The sequence below is a fragment of the Orbicella faveolata genome, unplaced genomic scaffold (genome assembly GCF_042242905.1).
Source record: "Orbicella faveolata isolate gen_17 unplaced genomic scaffold, um_ofav_v1 contig_12, whole genome shotgun sequence".
NCBI lineage: Eukaryota > Metazoa > Cnidaria > Anthozoa > Scleractinia > Merulinidae > Orbicella > Orbicella faveolata.
In genome coordinates, this window is record NW_028301539.1 from 5,475,542 (window position 1) to 5,498,709 (window position 23,168).

Genomic DNA, 23,168 nt, shown 5'->3' on the forward strand with positions numbered 1-23,168 from the left:
ATCGAATGCGAAAGAACAGGCGCGATTTTTCTGCTTAGAAAGTTGAATGACTGAGTCTTGCTCGCGCTATCGCCGTAATAATAATATAATAGGCAGCTTGAAGCCTGGTTTTCATTAGCGACGCAAGCACAAGCGAAAACACAATAATTTTTTTACTGTGAAAACCGCCTTAACGTAGGCATAAGCAGAAGCGTAAACACAAGCACAAGGATCAAAATTTTTCCTTTTTCTTGTCCTTGCGCTTACGCTTGGGCTGCAACAAGTGAAAAGGAAATACAACTCAGGCATAACACAAGCAAATGGATATTTACCACACATGGTTATGATTGGCCAATGAAAACACTGGATCGAGATTGCCTCGCGCCTAAACAGTTTGGAAGGTTCGGATTATTTTACTTGTGCTTGTGTTTTGTCTCGAATTTCGTTTTCACTGTGGTAATCTCCATTGCTTGCGTTTGTGCTTGCGCTTGTGCTTGCGTCGCTCGTGAAAACCAGGCTAAAGCAACGACGACGGCGACGCCGAGGACTACCCCCAATCAAAAATGAATTTATATTTGCAATTGTCTAGATCTGTTCAGTAGGTCAATGGCTCTTAAAACATGGTCAGGCTAAATATCCAATGACAGCGTTCAAAACGAAAATCTTATTCCACTGATCCAGTCCAACGGAAAGACTCTATTTCCAGACCTATCGTGTTGAGCCCTCAGACACATGTGCCAGAGTCCCGAAGTTGCCTAGCAACAAGGTAAACCTTCACACCTTGAAACAATATGGCGGTCAGTGGAAGATGACTTTAAAGTTGTGAAACTTTACAGTCCTCAGTCTCGTCGGTATTTTGTGTAATGAATACTATAAATCCTTTGGCTAACCCTAAGGGTGTCAAACTTCTATGTGAGCTGTGTCAGAAGCCAGCTTTTAATCAGTGCCCAGATTGCAGAGTAACGTACTATTGGTAAGTTTTGCTTTGCTCAAAATTGTGTCCGTTTTCGTCTCTGATTCTTTTACGAGAAATTTTAGCAGAGTGTGAATCAGACGGAAATACGAGCTGTCTGTTCCGCTTTTATTAATATTATATACCGGCTGATTTTCTGAAGTTATTACACATTTGAATTTTCTGCACTTCACGATCGTACATTGATTTTTTTTGGATAAAAACAAGTTGTTGGTGTGTAGCGAAACCGTGTGTAGCACTTTGAATTGAATTGAATTGTTTACGTTCAAGTTAACAAAAGGGAAGGCGTTTTTCCCGAAACGTCTCTAAAAATACCAGTAAGTACTTTTTGTAAACTTAAACCTAAACAATCAAGTAAATTTTTTTTACCAGTTCAATTTTTATTTTCCCCGAAAAAATTTATTCCCTAGCTTGTTTGTAATAAGCTTATGTTATTGAACTAAAATCATAATATCAAACTACAGGTGTGTTTTATAACATTTTCAACCCAATGTTACCTTTTACCTGATCTCTTTTATGAGTAAGTGTCACATAAGGCCTCATTTCAACTCAATAACGAAGTTAAAATTGTTACGTCTGCTGTGGAACCAGAAGGTACTAAAAGGCTGACAACACATCTGAGTGAAATGATAAGATATTTTCACTGAATTTTAGTGCATCGGAGCACCAGAAAGCTGACTGGCTGGGAATCCACCAGAAAATTTGTCAGTTACTGATTCCATTACGGACTCCCATCCCATTTCTTGGATCTGAGGAAGAAAGGCAACATAGAAAACAGCAACAAATAGTCAGACAGGTATTTGTAGAGCATGACATCATTTAAGAAATAGAAAACATGGTCTGTGTTTCTAATGAGTTATAGAAACACTTCTGAAATTTGGGAGAAGGCAAAAAAGATTTGGAAACTCTTACCTGTCGGCTTGTGTTCCCACAGCATTTCTGGTTCTTGCATAGTTCTACTCACGTTGCTATAGCTACAGTAAATAGAAACACAGAAAACTTGCTTCTTCTAGAAAACAATGCGTCAAAAAAAGTGAAAAAACTTGGTTACTTGTTTGATCATCAAAATGTGAATTTTCTCAGCTCGCATCATCATTACCTCAACAGCTTGTGTTACATGTACATGCAGTTCTGTGTTTCTGTCACATTTTAGCATAAATCTACTAGCATTCTATCATGAATGCCATTCTCTGATTGGCTACGCTACTCACTATCAGTCTATTCTGTGATAGATAGTGAGTAGCGTAGCAGTGTGCGATTGTTAACAGAATGATGGCCGCTTCTTTGTGTTTTCAAGGTGTCTGTAAAGAGTATTTAGCTAAAGTTTTGAACTACTAGTAGATTTGTACTAAAACAATTAGACTATTCACTCTCGAGTTCTATCGCATGATAGTTGACAAGGGTGCAGTTAATTCCCAATCTGGAGGACAAAGCAGTAAGATTGCTAATTTGCATTTGAAAGGTTTGTTTCTCTCAGGGGAGAGAATAACCATTGTTTTGTCCTCCAGATTAGGAATTACTGAGATGGGTCTATAGAAACACGATTTTAAACCAATCAGCACGCCTATTTTCTTTAGGCTATTTTCTAAATCAGTTTTCCTAACAGAGATTCCTTTGGGTTTTGTTATGTAGAAATTGTAATGAAGCATTCATGTGCATGTACTTTCCTGCTAGAACTGATAATTCTGGTCTTTCTCCTAAAACAACAGAAACAAATGATTGAACTATGTCGTACAGAAGGTCAGAAACTACTATTTGAAGGTCAATATGACAGAGTGGTACCAGCTGCCTTGGAATCTCTAAAGTTCTCCATTGAAGTTTATGGTTTGAGTAGCATAGAACTTGTGCCATCGTACCTCATTCTTGGCGAAGCCAGTATAGGTTGGTATTTTGTAGTTTATGTAACACACCTCTGGTTGTTGTTTTAATATCTACATGTAGAGTGCGTGATCTAGATTAACTCTTGAAAATCATTTCAATTAACCGGAAAATAAAGTCTGTGCTCCGAGTTTAAAGGTATTTTAATTACTGTACATGTACCTAGTCAGACTGGCAGTCAGTAGGTCAGTTGTCAGTCAATCAGACAGTTAGTTAGTTGGGCAGTCAGTCAGACAGTCAGTTAGTTGGCCTGTCAGTCAGACAGTCAGTAATATTCAGTCAGTCAGACAGTCAGTTAGTTGGCCTGTCAGTCAGACAGTCAGTAATACCCAGTCAGTCAGACAGTCAGTTACATGTAGTTGGTCTGTCAGTCACACAGTCAGTAGTACTCAGTCAGTCAGACAGTCAGTTTTTGTTTTATGATTTATTGAACTGAAGTTTGTTTTCTCTCTCCAGGCCTTGGTCGTTTTTCTCAAGCTGAGGAGTACTTGGCACAGGCCCAGTGGACAGTGCTTAAAACTCCAGAGTGTCCAGACAGCATCAAATCAAAACTCTTTAGAAACTTGGGGTTGCTGTATGCTGCACAGGGCAACTATCCAGATGCTCTGTCACAATTGGCTGATGATGTAAGGACCTGATGCCAAACAAGTATTGGATGAGGTTTTTGTGATATCCAGAATAATCAAGGTCGAAGGTAGGGGTTATCAACCCAAGCTTAAGGCTGAGGCTGATAACCCTTACCGAGACCTTGCTTGAATTCTGGATATCACAATAATGGTTTTATTATACAGTGAACGAAAAAAACAAAATGGAAGTCATGTTTTTGCTTCTTCACCGATGGGAAGCAACACGAAGCATGTGAACTTGACACGATTATTGATATAATTGTAGTAATTATATTTTATTGTCCCGCTCTGTACATGCATTGCGGACCTACGATATTAGATAAGTTCAACTAATAATGAAGTAATCCAGTTACTTGGGTCCCATGATGATGATAATGATGATGATGAAATTTTACCATTGATTTAGATATACCATTCATCAAGAGTACATGGTACAGATGACATCAGAACATCTGGTGGATATTTTCACATGGCTAATGTGTTCTACCGACAGAACAAGCTGGATATAGCGTTCTCTCTCTACAATCAGGTACTGTTCAATCTGCTTTAACATTTTATGGACAAATACGAATAGCTTTAATTTCATGTAGCATCTAGCTGTAACAATTTTGAGAGCAAAATATACCTGCAGAGAAGAGCACCAGTATGCAAGTGCATCCATGGCTTTGGTAGTGTTATTTAACTGACATCAAGTCTCCCTGACCATGCCCAATGCAAACACAATTTGATGTCTGTATCTCAGATTTAAAAGATGGTTTAAGAAAAGCTATGCGATGTGAGGGAAAATTTTAGCTCATCAGTAATTTTATACAAGTTTTGTGTAAACAGCCTCCATGTGCTGTATTTATGCAGACCTGTAACGCTAAATTATAATTTGTGTTATTTTGTCTTCATTTGGTAATACTTTTTGTTTATTAACACAAACACAAACAATATACATTGTACTGTACATTACATGTACAATAGATTCCTGTGCATTGGACCCCACTGCACCTACTGTTACAGTATTAGATCTAGATCACTCCCAGGGGGCAAAATGGTCTGTTGTAGAAGCTTGAGTTACAGTTTAACCATTAGTATGGCAGAAGTAAATAAGTAAATATTTAAATGAATAAATAGGAATTTGCTGAGGCACATCCCACTGAGAGGCTCCTCGTCCACTGTTTCCAGTTCGCATTGAAATTTTAGAAGTGTTGGTTTTTTTTGGAGGGAGGAAAACCAGAGAATGTGCTGGAAAAACCTTGAAGCAAGGATGAGGATCAACAACAAACTCAACTCAAGGACGTTCGTGCGAATTGTTTCTGCGCATCCTTACTGCCCACACAAATTCACATGCCACGTCATGTTTGAGAGCACACGCTAAGGAATAAAATGAACAATGATACATGTGGGGCAGATGGCCATTGCTATGGCTTTGCCTGGGTTAAATGATCTTGGATGTTTGGCGACTCCTACTTTTCTTTCCAGAAACAGATTTTATTTGCAGTTACATTTTACATTGTATCACCACATTGTCCAAAAATGAACAAAAAATTAATGTGGGAAGTTAAAAGAAATTTCAAGATTACTGTCCACGGGACATTGAATCTTGCCATCTTGTGGCTGCAAGGCGCGTAAACTATGGTCACTAAATGTCAACTTGTTCTTTTAGGAACTTAATAGGTCCACTAAAACAATATTTGGCAGAGAACATTTTACTTCAAAGATCTAATTGTAATATTTTTGGGCTTACAGACATTGTGGTCTTATTCGCTAATGAAGTGCGTTTTTTTATCTCCAAAATGAAGTCAGTGACTCCCCATTTTTTTACATTTCTGACATAACTAACTCATCATCTTACAACGGTAAAAGTCTCGGAAAAAAAAAATCAGTGTTAGAACACTTTCACGCGAACGTCTTTAAAGGAGCTGCATAAGTTCCTTTACTTGAAAAGTTTAACCTACATTTTTCAAGTTCATCTTTTGTCATGCATGTTTATCTTCTCTGTCCTTAATCATCCTTGTTCCTTTATGGCCTATTTTCATCTCATAAGTGTTTTTCTATCTACAATTTTCAGGTTTCCTTCAATTTTAGAGCAATTTTGCACATGGGTAATATATAGATTTAGGCCAGCCTAAAAGCGGAGCTCCTCAGTTATTTTTCGGAATGACACTAATGAAAATAATCCAACTTGTATGAGGTAAATTGCGAATGATTTAATAGTTTCAGCCGGAACTAGTATTACATCAGCAGATCGAGGTGTAAGATGGTGTGATTATGAAGTATAGAGCCATGATTTCAAGGATTTCTTAGAAGCCACCAAAAATCTTGATCACATAACAGAACTGTCTTCTGTGCTTTTTGGTGGCATTTCTTGTTCTTTCCTACCTTATTCAGAAAGACAAGGCATTGTTATTAATCATTATATTCTTCCTCAGCTAACATGGGGACTCCCACACAAAAGAAGTTTACACATTTTTTTGTTGTGGGGACTGATTGAAATGCAGTGGTTACAATATACTCAGTCCCTGAATCTCTACCAAATGAAATCTCACAAAAATACCAAAACAGTATACATATGTGAAAAGTTGGAAAGTTTTGTTTTCTAACTTGTCCCCAAAGATATATTTAGCCATCTTCACTATTGTATGGAGTCTCCTCCTGCTGGAAGGGTTTGCAATAAGCAAAATCACCCTCACATGAATGGTAGTTACGATATATATATATTTTTGCTGATCATGAATACTTTCATAGGCTTCTAATAATAATTTTAGTATTCAATTTCAATGTGATTTGTTCTTTTTCTCGACTGGCATTGTGGACTACAAGAGCTGTTATTGGGTTCCATTAATTAATTTTGCTATGATTAAATTATACCAAGAATTATCAGTAAGCTAAGAGGAAGTTAGATTATGTACATGTATTTTGTCTGCACTACACAACCAAATGCACTCCAAGGTTATCAGGCATAGGTACATTTGTCAGAAGAGCCCAGCATATCCAAGATATGTTTTGATTGACACATCAATTAAGATAATTTACAACAAAATGGATAAAAAAAAAATACATCAATATCCTACATGCACCAAAGCCAGACATGGGGTTATAAGGCAATCATTTAAACAACAGATTGAAATAATTTATAAATTAGAGAACACTATTTCTACAACAGAATGGAACAAATTAACCTTATCAGACATTGCGAATGGCAAGGCTGTCTGTAGAATGTCACAAATTTCTCAACCCTTTCTTTCTACAAAAATGCTAATCCTGCAACTTTGCTTAAGACCCAGTTCTCCATTTCGTGTTGGTAAAATATCAATTTATGCCATGTCCAATGCAGATTATCACAAAATTGATTTAAAAGCTCAATAAATATCATTTTAAAGCCAAAAAGCCAATTATTTAAATACACCATGAGTAAATTATCTCTAAGAAAAAACCGATTAATTTAAAAGGCACTTAAAAACAATTAGTTAATATGTGTTTCTTAATAATGTAATGCAGTGTATCTGTCACAATGTTGCAGCTATGATATTACTACAAACAGGATGGGTTGCAGAACTGAACCTCCAAGTCAGTTTATTCAGTGAACTTGGTGCAGAATTTATAATCCCATCAAGTTGTCTGTAAATACAGAGAAACCAAACAAAGCATTACAATCATAAGTAATGAATTACTGAACTCTTTTACATGTATGAACAGTGTATGTTCCATTAATATTGGGGATCTCTCAGAAGCTGCATCCATGATAAATTAATTTGTTCCCAGATGCATTTGTTTATAGAACTTTTCACAAATTAATATCTCTGTCATAACAGTGATCTCTGTGTTCTACAACAATTAGCACACAAGAAAAATACACTCAGTAAGATATTGTTTACAATAAAGATAAATGCCTATAAGCAATCATAAGGACCTTAAATTTATATTTCCTCAGAAATATCTCACCAGGCCATGGTTGCTTTGAAAATCTTTGATGTTTTAATACAGGCTCCCCATCTGTAAACTGTTCATATATTGACGGACAGGAACAGGCATGTAATTCCTTTCTTTGATATACAGTGTACTTCATTGTTAGTTGTTTACTGAGTGTTAGTAGTGAATCAAATGCTAGGGGTTGGTACTCCAACTTTCACTGTGGCAGGCTCTGCCCTGAAATACAAAGCAAACTTACATAACTGTTATGGACTTCGCCACTTGCTTTCGAGAGCAAATGCAATTTGCTTCAAACAAGAAACTGGAACATTGAGGGTTACAACAATGTGCACAGTCCCAGTCACAGGGTCATCCAGGCTGTTTGGTTGTACATATAACTGTACAACTGTATATGAGTTCAGCTTCCAGAAGAAAATCAGAGTTTGTCAGGATAAATACTGATGTTCTTGCTTACTCAATGAATGAATGTGCAGTTTCAGAAGATATTCACACCCAACACCCATTCATGGCCAGTCTTTAGAAATTCCAAATTAAAGTATCAGGAATCAAGAGCTCTAATAGAGAAAAAACCTCCATGTGGGGTATGAATCTTTTCTTGAAGAAAACAATGTCTGAGAAATCATTAATTACAAAATAACGTTTAAGAAACATCTTACCTTTCAGAGAATTTTGTAATCTACACTGTCTGGCCAGTTCATATATTTGACAAGTTGGCACTGGGTGTGTTTGTAAATTTGTGCACTTCAACACCACATTACTCCAGTAGCACTGGTCAACTAAAAACAGCATAATTTGGTTAATTAATATACACTGTACATTATTAGGTTGAAATATTGGTGTAGATTGTTGCACATCAACAGATATAGAAACTATTTGCTCCTGAATCATAACGAGTGAAAAATCGTGCATGAGACATTTACATGTACATGTAACAGCCCTCCACCTCAGAACCATCACAGATATGATATGATATTTTTAAACTCTCTGAAATTTCAGATTATTCAAGATTAACATATGCACATACATCATCTGGGGCAACCCTAAAACACTGAATTTGGAAACTGAAATCCAGAATCCAGAATCTGGAATCCGGAATCCGGAACCAAAATCCAGAATCTGGAATCCAGATATTATGAATGATGATAGAAATAATTCACTTCAGCAATGTCTAATAAATAAATATGAGCAAAAATTATTTTGTTGTTATTTATTTTCTTGGCTTTACTTCAGCCACAGACTGTAATTGCTAAAAAATTATTGACTACCTAGTTCTGAACAACCCTTAGCTATATATCTGGCCCGGTTGTTCAAAAGCTGCATAAAGCTATCCATTGGGTACATCACTATCCAGTCAGGGGTACTGAGTTTTTGGGTGGATAGAGTTACTCATAGCCTGCAAGCAGGCTCTAGTATCTGTCTCTAGTGTCTGAGCAGGCTAAATAGGTGTCTAGTGTTTTTCTGCATTGGCATGTCACCAAGAGCCTTCATGCGGCTTTGCCACTCACGTCCCTAGCCCAAACACGAGAGCCTGCTCATAGGCTAAGTTACCCATCTTTTCTTCAAGCTGGCCTTAGTGAGAGCCTGCTTCTTGTCTAGATCAAATTGCTCTGAGAAGACTGGTGAGCAGCACATTAACAACAAGCTATTATAGGCTATTGCAGTGAGTTTCTGGCAGTCTTTTACCATCTTTTAACAACATGTGGTCTGATCTGTTAGCAAGTGAGAAGCAGACGGAAGTAAGTATGCAACATTTCTACAAATTGTTTTAATATGATGGCCGCCAAGAATATGAAAGGCTGATTTGTCACAGTATCAGTGTGGAAATTGTGTTAATCTGGAATTGGTCTCGTATCTGTTAGAAAAATCAAATTTCATATTCAGACCAGATGGGTTAGCCTTTGGACTTCGAAAGTGGGGACGTGACTGTCAATGTACAGGGGGCTGCCAGTGACGGATATCCTGTTCTCTATGACATTTTCTATCTTGTTCAGTATCTACTAGACATAAAGGATAAATTTATACTCCTGGTAAATTGAAGATCACTTATTAAACAAAATGGCAATTACCAGCAAGCTTATTTTAGACACTCTCAAGGTGCTTGGAATAAAATTAAGACGCACTTTACTGAGATTCTCATAATCATAGCCCTCACTAAAAATAACGGTTGCACGATTTCAACAGACGGGGAATTTTTGTTTCAAAAAAGGTTAACTTTGAGGTCCTTTTTACTTGGCAGCTTACTTTTTACAGTCAAAAAGCTAAGCAAAACAATTTTCGCGTATTTGAAGAACTTATTTTCTTTGATTTGTGGATTCCGGTTTCCGGTTTCTGGATTCCGGTTTTTGGTTCCAGATTCCGGATTCCGGTTTCTGGGTTTTAGGGTTGCCCCATCGTTAACAGAGTGTTTGCTTCACACTCAGTTTACACATGACTGTTATCCAGCATAGGCAGACTTATAAGTTTTCCTTCAAAAATATATTGCAACAACTATTGCATCTTTCATTACCTATTCTTGTGATGAAATGACAGAAGATTCAAGAACAAGAAGTCATAAGCATAAAACTAACTTACATGGTAGTGCTTACAGTTCCTCTTACTGTCTGCATATGCCGTCCATAAACTGGTGCTGCCTGGACAATGTACTCATTATTTTTCTGATCACACCTTTTAAAATGTCACTGTTATATAATTTGCCCTGAAAAAGCAATACATGAAGTGTTATGCCTTTGGCACTCACCAAATACCTTTACATGATGTATAATGTACACCATATCAACATTCATAATTCTTTTTACTTTCATTGTAACTCTTTTGTGTCATTTTCCCCCACTTGAAGACAGGACTTCCACATTAGGTGATAATTTGCCTCTGGAATCTCTATGAATTCACAGGGAGTGATAACAATTAAATTGTGACTAATTTTAGCAAAGGAGGCGTTCAAATGTCAGATTTTAATGCTATTTAGTTTATACAGTAACTTTACATTACTCTTCGTATATATATATAACCTCTCAATTATTGCACCTATAGACAGAAGGTGTGCTGGGCGAAGAAATGTTCTAAACTCTCTGAACTTTTCCCCCTTACCTGTAATAGGATGACTATTATGAACTACGGTTTGTAACCAACACCAACATCAGGTTATGTATATACATGTATGTTTTGCTGTCGTCTGTAATCATAAAAAAATAAAAATTTAAAATCCTCCATAAAGTTCATACTCAATAACACTGCTACATGTAGCGCTGTTACTGGAATTCAATTTAAGTGAAACTGTTGCAACAGCTCTGTCAAAATTGTTTCTAGCAGTTAAGGCAGGATAACAGAATATACATGTAGCACACATCAAAGGCTAGAGATACACACATGTTAGTTATCAGTTAGGATTTGGTGAGCTTCTGTGCTGTAGGTATGGTGGAAAATAATAGATTATCAGAAATGAAGGTTCCCGAGACATTTTGACAGCACTGAGAGGAATTAATATATAAATTCACAAAAGAAGGAGAAGTTCTTGCCCTGTCCAGTTCTCTGTAATAAAAATATCATTCACATACAAGTCATTTATTATATATATTGTTTGTGTTCAAAGCCAATATAATGCACACTCTGATTGGCCAATTCCAGTGCATTATTTACATTTACATGGTATACCTCAGTAAAATCATAAAACATTGCGTGCGACTAAAATAAAAAATATAAAAAATAAAAAATAAAAAGAAATGCCTAATTCATAACAATTTAAAATATTCAACACTAAAATGAATGTAATTCTTTACTTGAAAATTATTCTCCCGTAATGCCCATGGGCCAGTTACAGGCATGCTAAAAAGTCCTAACACAAAGTAAAAGGAAATTAAGAAAACTATTGCTTTTTTTCTGGAAAATTGTAGCGACTGAAGACAATGATGGAACACTCTGAGAGTGCATTCTATCAACCTGATGAGATAAAATTTAAGGAGAATAGAGAATTCACAAAGTTATATCACAAACGAATTGGTACAGGACAGGAGAAAGGAAACTGTACAGCCAGGAAGAAACTGAAACTTTCTTCGACGAGCAAAAAAGTATGCATTCACAACAAAGAAAACAGTCAGTGACATTCATTTAATAAGTTAGTTAATAAAAAATTAGTGCAAAGAAGACAGCAGAGAGAGAGAGAGAGTGGAGATAGGAGAACGCTCTCTCCAACTAAATTGTGCATATATGTATGTAAAAGTTATTCTTATTACCAAGAAATGGTCAGGGCAAGAACTTCTATTACACTGTTCAATTTACCGAGTTAATTAGTACCATCTCACTTTTTAGGAACATTTCCATATTAAGTGTAAATACCGTGCTGGGGAATAACCTCTTATTAAGAAAATAGGGTCCATGTACCCCCAACCAAAAGCAATGGCACAAATAAAATGAAATAGCCAATCAAAATCAAAGCAGAGCTTTATTTGCAGACAGGATTGCCATGCATAATCGTCTACTCGACATTTTGGACTACGTAAGCATTTCACCAAACCGAACTGATTGGACAGACAACAAAATAAAACGAGGAAATCTACATTATAAACACAAGATGCATATCACTACATCTGAGCTCGAGTATCAACAGCAAATCCCTTCTCAATGAAAGGTGACCGAATAAAAGAAAGGATAAAGAAAATTCGTTTAAGCTTGCGGTGTTAAAGTTTAAAAATTATTCACGCTTAAATTTGAATATTACTGAGAGTCTGTATTTTTGCCGACGGGTTAATTTAGCTTTGCAGTCATTTTATTCGCAGTAGCTTTACCAGTCTTCAACCAAATTAACCTCGGAATTCACAAAAGCATTTCGCCAAACCGAATAAATCGAACTAACAAAACGAGAAAATCTCCATACTTTGTAATCACAATATGCAAATGTTCACATAGGAACAAAAGTAAATTTAGTAAATCCTGTTCGCTTCGGCTTAAAATGGTTTGTAGACCTTTCTTGGTTTTCAACAACAGAAGAAGAAATTTTAGGAGTCTACGAAGCGGCAGTGCTAACTAACTCAGAGAAAACTTCAAAACTCGCCCGGCCGTGTTTACAAGTACGGTTTTGGTTAAGCTAATTTTTAGACGTGAGGTTATAAGCTTAAGTTGACGACGAAAATCGACAGAAAACTTAATTTGTTTACAACTTCCAGCAACCTCCAAAGCGACCCACGTGTTATTGTTTAGAGACGAGCGAAATTAAAACGATGCAATTTTTAAAATCTCTTACAGCATGGCTTCAAATAAGAAAGACTTTTAATGGATTCCAATTGAAAATAAGCTTCTATCGCCGAGGCAACTTGTTAATTTTCATAGCAAACGCAACAACAAAAGTCACTTACCGCAAGTTGGCATTTCAGTTCGGCCAGTGTAAATCTTCCAGGCAGAAACTTGCACCAAAAGTTGTGAAGACTGAACTGAAGTTATATTTTCGATAGACCAACGAATCAACCACTTCTTTCCGCTACGTTTACTGTTTTGTAATTTCTCTAAAACACTCGGGTACGTTTGATTTCTCTTGTTCATCACCTGACCAAATCAGGTGACTTTTGAATTTTCTTGCACGGCTGCACAGCATCACGTTCGCGCGAATTTTGAACTTGGCCATGGGGAGTTCGGCAGTCTTCTGAATCAGTTTGTCGGGTACTTTCGCCTCCTTTCTATAGCCCTCGTTAGCTTTGGTTCATGGGATTGTTCGGTATTATTTCACTTCCTTTCTCTAGCCCCTGACTAGCTATAATTCACGGCATTGTTCAGTACTGTTTCGCCTCCTTCCCCAGCGCTGGTCCGCTCAGTCTTTTTCGCGATCTTCTTCGCTACTTCTTTGCCTGTTAATTCTTGCTTTCTGTTTATTGCTTCAGTGGAACCCTGTCTTAAAAATATTAGATCAACCTCCGCTATCGTTTTTCTTTAAAAATTCCGCCAAGAAAAATGGCATTCTCCCGCTACAAACCGAAGGTGCATGTCTCTGTCAACCTATTAGCTGGAGTATGGCCGCCATCTTGCGCGACTCCGTCGTCGTCGTCATCGTCGTCGTCGTCGCCGTCGTGCGTACGCGCCCACGAGCAATATCGCTAACCATGATAACCATGAGAAAATCAATTCATGGGTTTCCTTTCCTTCCCATATGGGTATGGGGCTCCGCTTGGCGGCCCTTCGGGCCGCCGGAGCTCCGCTATTAATAACTCAAAATGCCATGCCTGAGCTGCTTTAATGGGTTACTTGTGATTTGATTACACTGGAGACTTGGCTTATCACTAACAGTAATGTGTTTCTATCATTAGGTCACAGATATCTGGTATGAGCACCTTGGAAGATTGGTGGGACAACGAACTAAGACTCCTGCAGAGCCCTCTGGGATAGGACCAGCTTTTAACTCGGGTGTACCAACAGATTTTGATATTTTAGGTATGAAAATGGACAGATGTAGCATGTTTACCAAAAAATCTGAAAATTTTGGTTGAAAGTCAAATGGAGCAGTGATTTTTCAGGAAATCCAGAGGCAGTCCTCCTTCCCTTGGAAGGGAATGGCAGAAGTTGTGCTAAATATTCCAGTTTTCAGTGTCTCCTCAGCCAAAAACAAATATTATTGAATTTCAATCGTGAGTGGTAAGCACCACTTGTTCAGTTGGCTTGCTGATTTTGTAAGAACCCTTACGTTATGCAATGGGCCTCCCAATTCTGTCAAATGGTACTGTAAGCACTCATGCTAACCAATATTTTCTGGAAAGAAAATTCACAGACATCACCTCATGTTTGAAGTTTATCTCAGAATGCTTAATTCTTCTTTTCCAGATGAAGCTCAAGAAGCAGAAGCTATCCAGGTGATTAATGCCATATTAGACCTCCGAGAGCAACAATCAGTCCAGACACCTGCAGTCATGTGTAAAATCTATTTCACCACAGCCATGTTACAGTTTATCTTGGGTGATATGCCAAAAGTAAGTTATCGCTCATGATGGAAAGCTTTACTCTTCCATGTGTAGTAATAAAATGTATGCAAAGGTAAAGTCTGCATACGAGCCAAGTGGTCCATCAGGCCGGAGTTTATCCAAGTTTCAGTAGCATGAAGCGACTAGGAGTATTTGTACACACCTCTGGATGGGAGGATAGTCCATCGCAGAGTTGCCCCCAGCATTAAGTTCACTGATACCCATTTATACGCCTGGATGGAAAGTGTCTTGCCCAAGAACACAACACAATGTCCCTGCCCAGGACTTGAACTTGGACATCTCAATCCGTATTCAAGTGCACTAACCATGAGGCCACTGCGCCTCCACAATAACGAAATGTGAAACTGAACACAGTATACATGCGTATAGTATAATACTTATCGCATGTATCTGTAGTGGATTCCCGAGTTATCAACATTGTGGGAATGCAACCCTGCGAGCAATCTTTCTTGGAAGCTCTCTGAGTCCTTCAGACTTCTGCCAGAGAGCGTTCCCACAGGCTGTGGCAATGCTTGTCAGAAGATATGAAATGCCTTGTAAGTCAATTTGTGCCAAACCCAAGTCCAGACTGTTTTCAGAGTCATTTTCATGATAAAACATGTTGAAACCTTTCTAATAGCCTTTATGCGCGTTGAGATTAGGCTGCTTTAACTAATTTCACTACCAAGCCTTGCTATGAAAATGCAAATTGCAAATTTTATTATGAAGAAATTTCCAAAGCAGCAAAGATGAAAACAAAACCTATGTGAAAACAACACGTTCAAGGTGCCAGAGGCTTGAGAGAATTTCATGCAAACGGGGTTTGAGGGTGAAGTTTGTGCATGTGATGTAATCAGGCATAAGACCTATTCAAAAGAAATAGAAAACACTTCCACGTTCTCTTTGAGTGTGCCCATTTGGCGGTATATGGGCTCTATCCCCACCCCACCCCGTTTTGAGAAGTAAAAACTTCCAAACGGTCATTTAAGGTGGCTGAAAAGAGTTTCCAGCACTTAGATTTTGATGGGTCGTTATAACAACTCTTTATCACTTGATACTACAATCATGGTATCAAACATTTGCCCAATCATTGGTGAACACCTTGTTATCATTTTCGTGACAGGTTACCATAGCAACAGTATGACCTCCTAAAAACACCCTTAATTACAGTTTTAGGGGCTTATAATTCATTAAAACGTCACGGTGAAATTTCAGTGTTCCGTCAAAATCTCAGTGCTGGAAACTGTTTTGAGCCACCTTAAGGAGGTTCGCGCTAATTATTTCTGCGCATCCTTACTGCACACGCAAATTCACATGCCACGTCATGCATCGAGCGCGTGCTATGGCAGACGGCCATTGCTGTAGCTTTACCTGGATTTAACGATCATGGACGTTCGGTGACCCCTATTTTTCTTTTGATGGATCATTTTCTCTACCGACTTTCTACGTTTAGCGAAAAAGTGAAGAAAATCTATCGATTGGAAGTTTGAAGATTTTGCAAAATGCGCCATCGAATTCCGTTCTATTCAGCTCTTCGTTTATCTGTGCAGCGGCCTCAAATGCCTCTTGAAGGGTTAAGCTTTGTGAAAACATTGGTAACATTTGGTTTATTTACGCAACAGACCCACTTTTACAAAATCTGACTAAGATCGTTTGCCTCCGTTGAATCACCTTCGATAGTAGGGCCCTTACGCAAAACACGACGGCAACGGCAACGAGAACTTCGTCAAACAAAAGGTTTAATGAAAAGAACAATGGCTGTGCACGTGCATTATAATTCTTGGTACATTTCTTTGCCGTCCTCTGCAAAACAGCAACGTGAAATGACCAAGTTCTGCGTTGTCTGGAGAACGTGAACCACGACGGCTAATTTTTCGTATTTCTATTTGGAATTGAACGCATTCGTAGAACTTTCAGCAGGGGCAAGTTTTAATACCGACAGACTGTGACACTGGATAGTTCCAAATAAATGCGAAATTCCAAAGTAAAATAGAAACACATTTTTTACTACGCGTCGTCCTCGCTGTCGCCATCGTATATGCGTAAGGTCCCTATTTTTAACTATAAACCATGCTGAATTACGGGCAGCAATTTTTCAAAATCAGGGCAGTTTTCCACACGCTTTATCTCTGAATGAAGTCGGTGACCCCCATTTTTATTTGCATTTCAGACACAATTATCTCATTATCTGACTGTAGTAAAAATATTAAAAAATCTATCGAATGGAAAATTTTCGCGAGAACGTCCTTAATATGGTTGGCGCACCAAATCTGTGGTCATGTTAAATTGCATAATAATATCAATGTTGAATTTAAGAAATAGAAAACATGTACCGTGTTTCTATCGAGTATTAGTAGAATTCTACTAGTATACTAATGCAAATGCTGTAATCTGATTGGCTGAGCCATTGAACACTATCAGCCATTAGTGTGCAGTGGCTGGGGGTCGTCTAGGAAATGGCGACGTTTTTGTCGATCTTCCAAAGTTTTGGAGGAAAATTTTGATGCAAATGGATAATTAAATTCCTGAAAAGTCTAAACAAAGGACATTTACGGTTTCTTGACTTTTAAAAATGTTGAAATTATTAAAAAGAACTTATGCGCGCGCGCACACAACTTCAATTTTAAATGATAATTCAATCCGAGCCTTTTGAGGGGCAAAGTTTAATAATACGTCAAGAAATAAATGGAAACTGTTATTTGAAATAAATTTTAGTAAGAATTCTACTAATGCAATTAGATTATTCGCTCTCGATTTCTACGAGGTGATAGTTGATTCGGCCCTCAGCCTCATCAACTATCACCTCGTAGAAATCTCGAGCTCATGATCTAATTGTTAAATAGAAACACGAGTGGAAGTTTGGGAGAACGAGAATTGCTGTGGGAACACGAGCCTCGGGCGAGTGTTTCCACAGCCTTTTCGAGTTCTCCCAAACTTTCACGATATTTTCTATAACTCGATAGAAACACGGAGAACATGTTTTCTATTTCTTTTAGAAAACACCGCGGCGAAAAAAAGGGAAACAACTTGTTTACTTTGATCATCAAAATGTAAATTCTCTGTGCTCGCGCCATCATTACGTCAACAGCTCGTGCTAGTTCTGTGTTTCTGTCGAGTTATAAAAACATGACTTTTAAAGGGCTGTTTCCTAAAAACTCTTTCTTGTTTTAATTTTATTTGTTGCTTTATTTCAAGTGTACAAGCATTTCTCTGATGATTCTGTGATTTATTTTGCAGGCAAAGGATTTTGGAATCAAAGCTCGCACAGCTTGTGAGAATACCGTTTCATCTGACGAAGAAACCATGAGAAACGTCGTTGAATTCCTGAAAGCTGTTGAACGGTCGATGTAGAAAAAAAGGCAAACAGCGAAAAACCGCATTCTAACTAATACGTAAACTCTAGCAAAGAAATCATTGCCAAGCGTATATCAACCTCTAGCTTTTTTGGCCTGAAGAAGGACTTAATTAGTTTTTAGAAGACTTGAGCCTCAAGGAGATGTCCTTTTTTTTTTTCAATTTTAAAATGGACTAGTGTTACAGAAAAATCCTACGAAGCGCATTCACTCTGTTCTCGTAAGCTGTCCTGTTCGCATGCCGTACGTTTTGATTGTACATGGCACTAAGTGAAACTGATCGATGTGCAAGTGTACATAGAATGTATTTATTTACTCCTAATTTTTTTACACCAGAATTATGACAACAAATCTCTGTTCACTGTATTTGCCATTTTCACAACTGATGAGAAAGAAAACAGTGCCTTACCCAAATTCAGTATTCTAAAAAAAGACAGTTTTATCACAGAAAAAGGGTTTAATCAGACGAATTCATATGTACAACACAGCCACAGATGATCACCCAAGTAAAGACAGAGGTAAGCTAATATTTCAGCTGACAATAGTTGCTGTCAATGCAAGTCTTTTTGAAAGACTTTTATGTACGATGGTCAGAAAATAGTTGCAATGTTTGTAATTTCGATCAGTCAAGAGGCATTTACGTACAGATACAGATTGTTTAATAAACTGTTGGTTTTATTTGCTAGTCAAATTCCCTTCCCCAAGACACAAGAAAGGAAATTCTGTTTATTCGATTCCTGTATGCATGCGCGTTTTTGACAAATAATTGAAGTGGTTTCTGGCCAACGAGAATGTGTATTTGCTAGTGCTTGAGAGTTCGGCAAACACATGTACGTTCTCTTTGACTACGGAGGACGTACATAAACAATTTGGCCAATATAATTTTGCGAAATACCCCGCGCGACTGCGAAAATAGCTCGGTCAAGCCATGGTTTACTTTGGCGTTTTTATTATTGAGCAATGTTTAAAGTATTAAAATGAAAGTTTATGCCGGAGGTGTAAAATCCATTGGACTCGTGGAGAGATCGTTCTGTTATTGTGTTTGCAAAGCAAGACAGGTGTTTCTTTTGAAGTACATTTTCTTAAGGTAACCTTTTATAGCTTTTCTATTTTACTAAGAAATCAATCAAAAGGCCAACGTTTGCTGCTATTCACGACAGAGAAACGGGAAAATATAAGTGGATTACATTGGTTTCTCTGGAAATAACTGTTACACAAATTCGTTTCTTATCTCAGAAAAGATAGAATTTCTCCCTAAACCCTATACTTTGATCTAGAAATTTGCTTCATGCGTCGGAAGACAAAAAAAATCTAGCCAGGTATTTTATGTGTTTACCGAATAAGCATGGGGATTTTTCACGCCTTAAAATGAACTGTTAGTTGAAATTCTAGTTAAAATCTGCTTGTTTAGAGAGCTCTACCCCTCAGCAACCGTTTCTCTGCATGCTAGAATTTCAAGTTTGAAGTTGTAAACACCGATAAACAATTAGGTAAGAAATGTTACTGATGAAAGTTTACTTTACAAAGGAGATTAAGATAGCACCGTCTGTCTCCTTTTACAAATCCATTCGTGAACCAACTTGAAAAATGAAAGAAAATATCTTTGAGATGTTGGAAAGAGAGAAACTTTCCCTTGATTCAACGCGAGCTAATCAGTTACCAACTTCCTAATAAGATAATTGATTTCCCTCCTTAAATTTAGCAAAAAAAAAAAAAAAAAACCAGTCAAAATTTTTTAGTACTGCTTGAATACGTTTTTTGTAAAGCCATCAAGGAGCATTCAAGGAATTTTCTTGAAATACATATTTCACAACGTCAACTTTAACATGTAATGTGCCAGCCGTTTATTCAAATATGACATCACATAATGACAAGTCTTTCTTCCCAGCATATCAGCTCCCGCATTAAAAACCTGTTATTTAATTGTCTGATATAGGTTATGAATAAATCGTTGCACAAAATCTACGGCAGTATGAGCAAAAGTTACTTGGAAAATTGCGAAACGGGCGGGAAAAATGGTGATAAAAGAATATCTGACTTCCTTATCAAACTGACTAAACACTTTACAATAAGTCCAATAACGTCAGCGGAAAACACCAACATCTGATATCTAATATAAAGCATGGTTTGAATTCAGTCTACATTGTAATGTACTGTCGTAGCAAACCATTGGTTAGTCGAGAATATTTTGATCGGCGTTTGGTGCACACAAAAACATTTCAAAAATCTAACATTTTATCATTTTATAAATTTTGAATATTGCTTGAACGCCTTTGAAGTTGTCAACACTTTCTAATCCCGCCTACACTTAGTGCTTTTGTTTAAACAGCCTTTATCAGAGTTTAGAAAGAATTGTCTCACAATATTGCAGAACGTCAAACCTTAACAGGTAAAATACCAGCATTTACTCAAATATGACATATATCACACATGACAACTAGTCTTTCTTTTCAACGTATTACCCCCTACTATGACAATAACTGAAAAGTCTTCGCAAGAAGTTTTCAAGAAAATTGCAAAATGGGACGGAGGGTGATATATAACCTGGATATCTCACTTCCAGACTAAAATTCGTTACAATAAGTTCAATAACGTCAGCAGAAGATATCAACTTCTGACATCTTAAGTACTGTTTGAATTCAGTCTGAATTGCAATACATTGCCGAGGTAAACTATTTGTCAGTTTGAATATAAAACCAACAAAACCGGTATCTGAAAAGAGGGGAAAAAATTAGCGTCATTGAAGATTGATCGGTTTTTCTATAAAGACCGCTATCATCAAATCAACTGTGTTTGCATATGTCCACTTGCTTTCGCCCTTATTGAAACGGTGCTTCGCAATCATAATCTGCCTTGTAGACCGATATAGATTGGCTCCGTGCAAACTAAACCGCATTTATTTCTAAAATGTTTAACGGTAAATGTAAGCTGGATTTTTTTTTCTTCGTCCGTTAAGCTATTTCTCAACCGGGAGTATATTGACTTGTAGCTTTCTCGCAGGTGTATTTGAATTTCGAATTTCAACGCCCGCCACTTTGTGATCGAGCGCAATTAACATAAATGAAAACATATAGAATTTCCGCAGCGTTCGATCGCTATTTAGACGATCGGTGACACATGCAATATTGTCATTTAGACCGGCGTTTGCTCCAAGTTACGTTCAGAACCGAAAAACGTGGGGAGACGTTATTGATATCAGTGTATTAGCCGTGTTACGAAGGCAAGCTGAAATTGGTACTCGTAAACCGTTCGCGAACCGGCTTTTTTCCAACCAGTGGTCGCGCACTCCTGAAATTCGCAGGTCATGTCGCTGGCAAACGAAACATTTAACCAGACGCAGCGAAACCAAAGTGTCATTAACGATGAATGCTTCGTGTACGATTCAGCAGCTGTTAAGATGCTGCGAATCATTCCTTACTGTGTTCTGCTGATTGTTTCTTTACTCGGAAACTCTGTGATAATTGCTGTGGTCTGGAAAGAGCAGCGGATGAGAAAGACTGTCAACTTCTTCATCGTCAACATGTGTGTGGCAGACTTGTTAATAACACTTTACATGCCTCGTGTTATGTCTGTATGGTATTCTGGCTACCAATGGCAAGTACGAGGAACTCTTGGACTGATATTTTGCAAATTTGCCGTCTTCACGCATCAGACAGCCATATGCGCGTCGATATTTACTGTGGTCGCCATTAGCTGTGATAGATTTTTCGCTGTGGTCCTGCCTCTAAAAACAGTCATTACAAAAACGGTTTGCAAAATAATTCTCGCCATGATATGGATTTTATCCGTCGCTATTCGCTTGCCAATGCTGTACGGTCTTGAAACAGGTTACGACAGGTATGGCAAGTGGGGTTGCTTATTGTCTCTGGACGATGCGTTTTACAAAGGAGCGGAGAAGGCTTATTATAAGTTTACCCTCATCGGCTTGTTTGCTGTGCCTCTATCGGTGACTGTCGTGCTCTATGCAGGTATTTTGATCTCCTTAAAACTAAGAAAAATTCCCGGAGAAGAGGTATTACGAAACATGGGAAGGCAACAAAGACGAGACGCGGTTATAAAGAGGAAGGTTCTTCGCATGGTGCTGATCGTGGTCGCTGTGTTTGTGCTGTGTTGGATTCTCTATTTTGTACAGCTTATTCTGTTTTCTTATAAAATTCAAGTGAGCTGTGACGTTCAGTTTCTCAGGCTGTTCTTGGCCCATCTTAACAGCGCGATTAATCCCTGTTTGTACCTTCTGTTGAACGAAAATTTTCGTGGAGGTGTTAGAAACATTCTGAGCCGAAGCCCTCTTTGTAAATGCATACCCAGCTTAGCTATGGGTAATTTAAGACAGAGAGTTTCTCCCTCAATAGGGATTACTTTGTCCATGTATCCACAAGACGAAGATGAACAGCCTTGAAAGAATACGAAATGAAAGAAAAGGTAAATGACTTTGTAAAGAGGAAGGTAATAAGTTATTAGTTAAGAAACGTAGAAAATTGTTCCGCCACAAAATGACTGTAATTCACTGAGCCCAAACAGTCAATTCGTTTTTGCACAGGATGTGATTCTAGCTGATCTGAAGAAGGAAATACCTCAGTGGACTGAAAACGAAACGTTTAAGATATAAACTCAACACTTCAATGCAATCGCATTGGATCATGCAAAGCGTAATTGAATAGCTTTTGTGAGGAGATGTATGACAGATACGTATTAGCCTAGGTCGAAAAGGGTTTCGCGTGAGAAATTTATTAACTTTTATTTATCTGTAACAGGTGAAATACGATTTTGTTTTTCTACCGTGCAGTGAACTGTGGCTTTCAATGTAATGTTAGCATAATATCCAAGGGTTTAATACCCAGGTAGTATCATAAAAATCAAACTCATTTCGGAGATTTATATCAGGGAAGTTTAATTTTAAGCTAAAATTTCAATGACCATGAAAAAACTGAAGATATTCTGACAACAAACTGACATGCACTCGTTTGATATACGTAAAGATACTAAACTAGTTAACCAAAAAAACAAAAAACATTTCCATCCTTTTTGCCATCAAAATGTAGAGAAATAAAGAAAACTGTGGATTGATGTCGTTGTTTGCTTAAAAGTAATTTGCTGGTGCAGAACGCAACATTGCTCAAGCTTAAAGAAAAAAAATGTTTTCTTGAGCGGCGATATCAGCTATTCACCGTTGTTGGAATTTAAAACTGACCCCAAAGGTTTGAGCTATTCAGTCAAACGGAAGATTTTACGAACCTGACGGAAGACCTTATTTTGAACAATGAAACTATGCAAATATTAATAAAGCAACGAGAGGATCGATGAAAAAGTCATATTGGTGATGTTTATTTTGTGCAACACTTAATGAATTATCGAACTGAAAGTCGTTGACACACTTGTCTCACTTGACCTGAAAACGCCTTAATATGTGCTTTTGATTGTATACGAACCAATAACAATTTTTATGCGATATTAAATTTCTATAGTGATGGCCTCTTGTGCTTACAGTACATTGCAAATATTA

The 23,168-nt window shown here is 37.6% G+C and overlaps 2 protein-coding genes and 1 long non-coding RNA gene across 3 annotated transcripts; 2 read left to right on the top strand and 1 right to left on the bottom strand.

Annotated features, from left to right (window-relative positions):
- The first annotated feature begins 757 nt into the window (after positions 1–757).
- Positions 758–18,343, top strand: LOC110063569 (zinc finger MYND domain-containing protein 12-like). Its single transcript, XM_089282215.1, has 8 exons — positions 758–952; positions 1,607–1,748; positions 2,662–2,833; positions 3,287–3,456; positions 3,863–3,985; positions 13,665–13,788; positions 14,176–14,321; positions 17,550–18,343. Exons 1-8 carry the CDS (start codon positions 843–845, stop codon positions 17,661–17,663), a joined length of 1,101 nt encoding a protein of 366 aa, XP_089138341.1. The 5' UTR covers positions 758–842; the 3' UTR covers positions 17,664–18,343.
- On the bottom strand, positions 5,627–10,533 carry LOC149116259 (uncharacterized). The gene is made up of 5 exons (XR_016205364.1): positions 10,462–10,533; positions 9,946–10,069; positions 8,031–8,150; positions 7,387–7,590; positions 5,627–7,062 (listed from the first exon to the last, which is right to left on the bottom strand). It is a non-coding gene; the product is annotated as an uncharacterized LOC149116259 (long non-coding RNA).
- Positions 18,344–18,439: 96 nt separating the features above from the next.
- Positions 18,440–22,940, top strand: LOC110063582 (QRFP-like peptide receptor). The gene has a single exon (XM_020770576.2). It carries the CDS (start codon positions 20,970–20,972, stop codon positions 22,062–22,064), a length of 1,095 nt encoding a protein of 364 aa, XP_020626235.1. The 5' UTR covers positions 18,440–20,969; the 3' UTR covers positions 22,065–22,940.
- Positions 22,941–23,168: the final 228 nt, after the last annotated feature.

Coding starts and splice junctions, on each gene's coding strand:
- LOC110063569 (XM_089282215.1), top strand. CDS start 843: ATGAATACTATAAATCCTTTGGCTAACCCTAAGGGTGTCAAACTTCTA. Junction 3,986..13,664: donor CGTTCTCTCTCTACAATCAG/GTACTGTTCAAT, acceptor TTCTATCATTAG/GTCACAGATATCTGGTATGA. Junction 14,322..17,549: donor TCTTGGGTGATATGCCAAAA/GTAAGTTATCGC, acceptor TTTATTTTGCAG/GCAAAGGATTTTGGAATCAA.
- LOC110063582 (XM_020770576.2), top strand. CDS start 20,970: ATGTCGCTGGCAAACGAAACATTTAACCAGACGCAGCGAAACCAAAGT.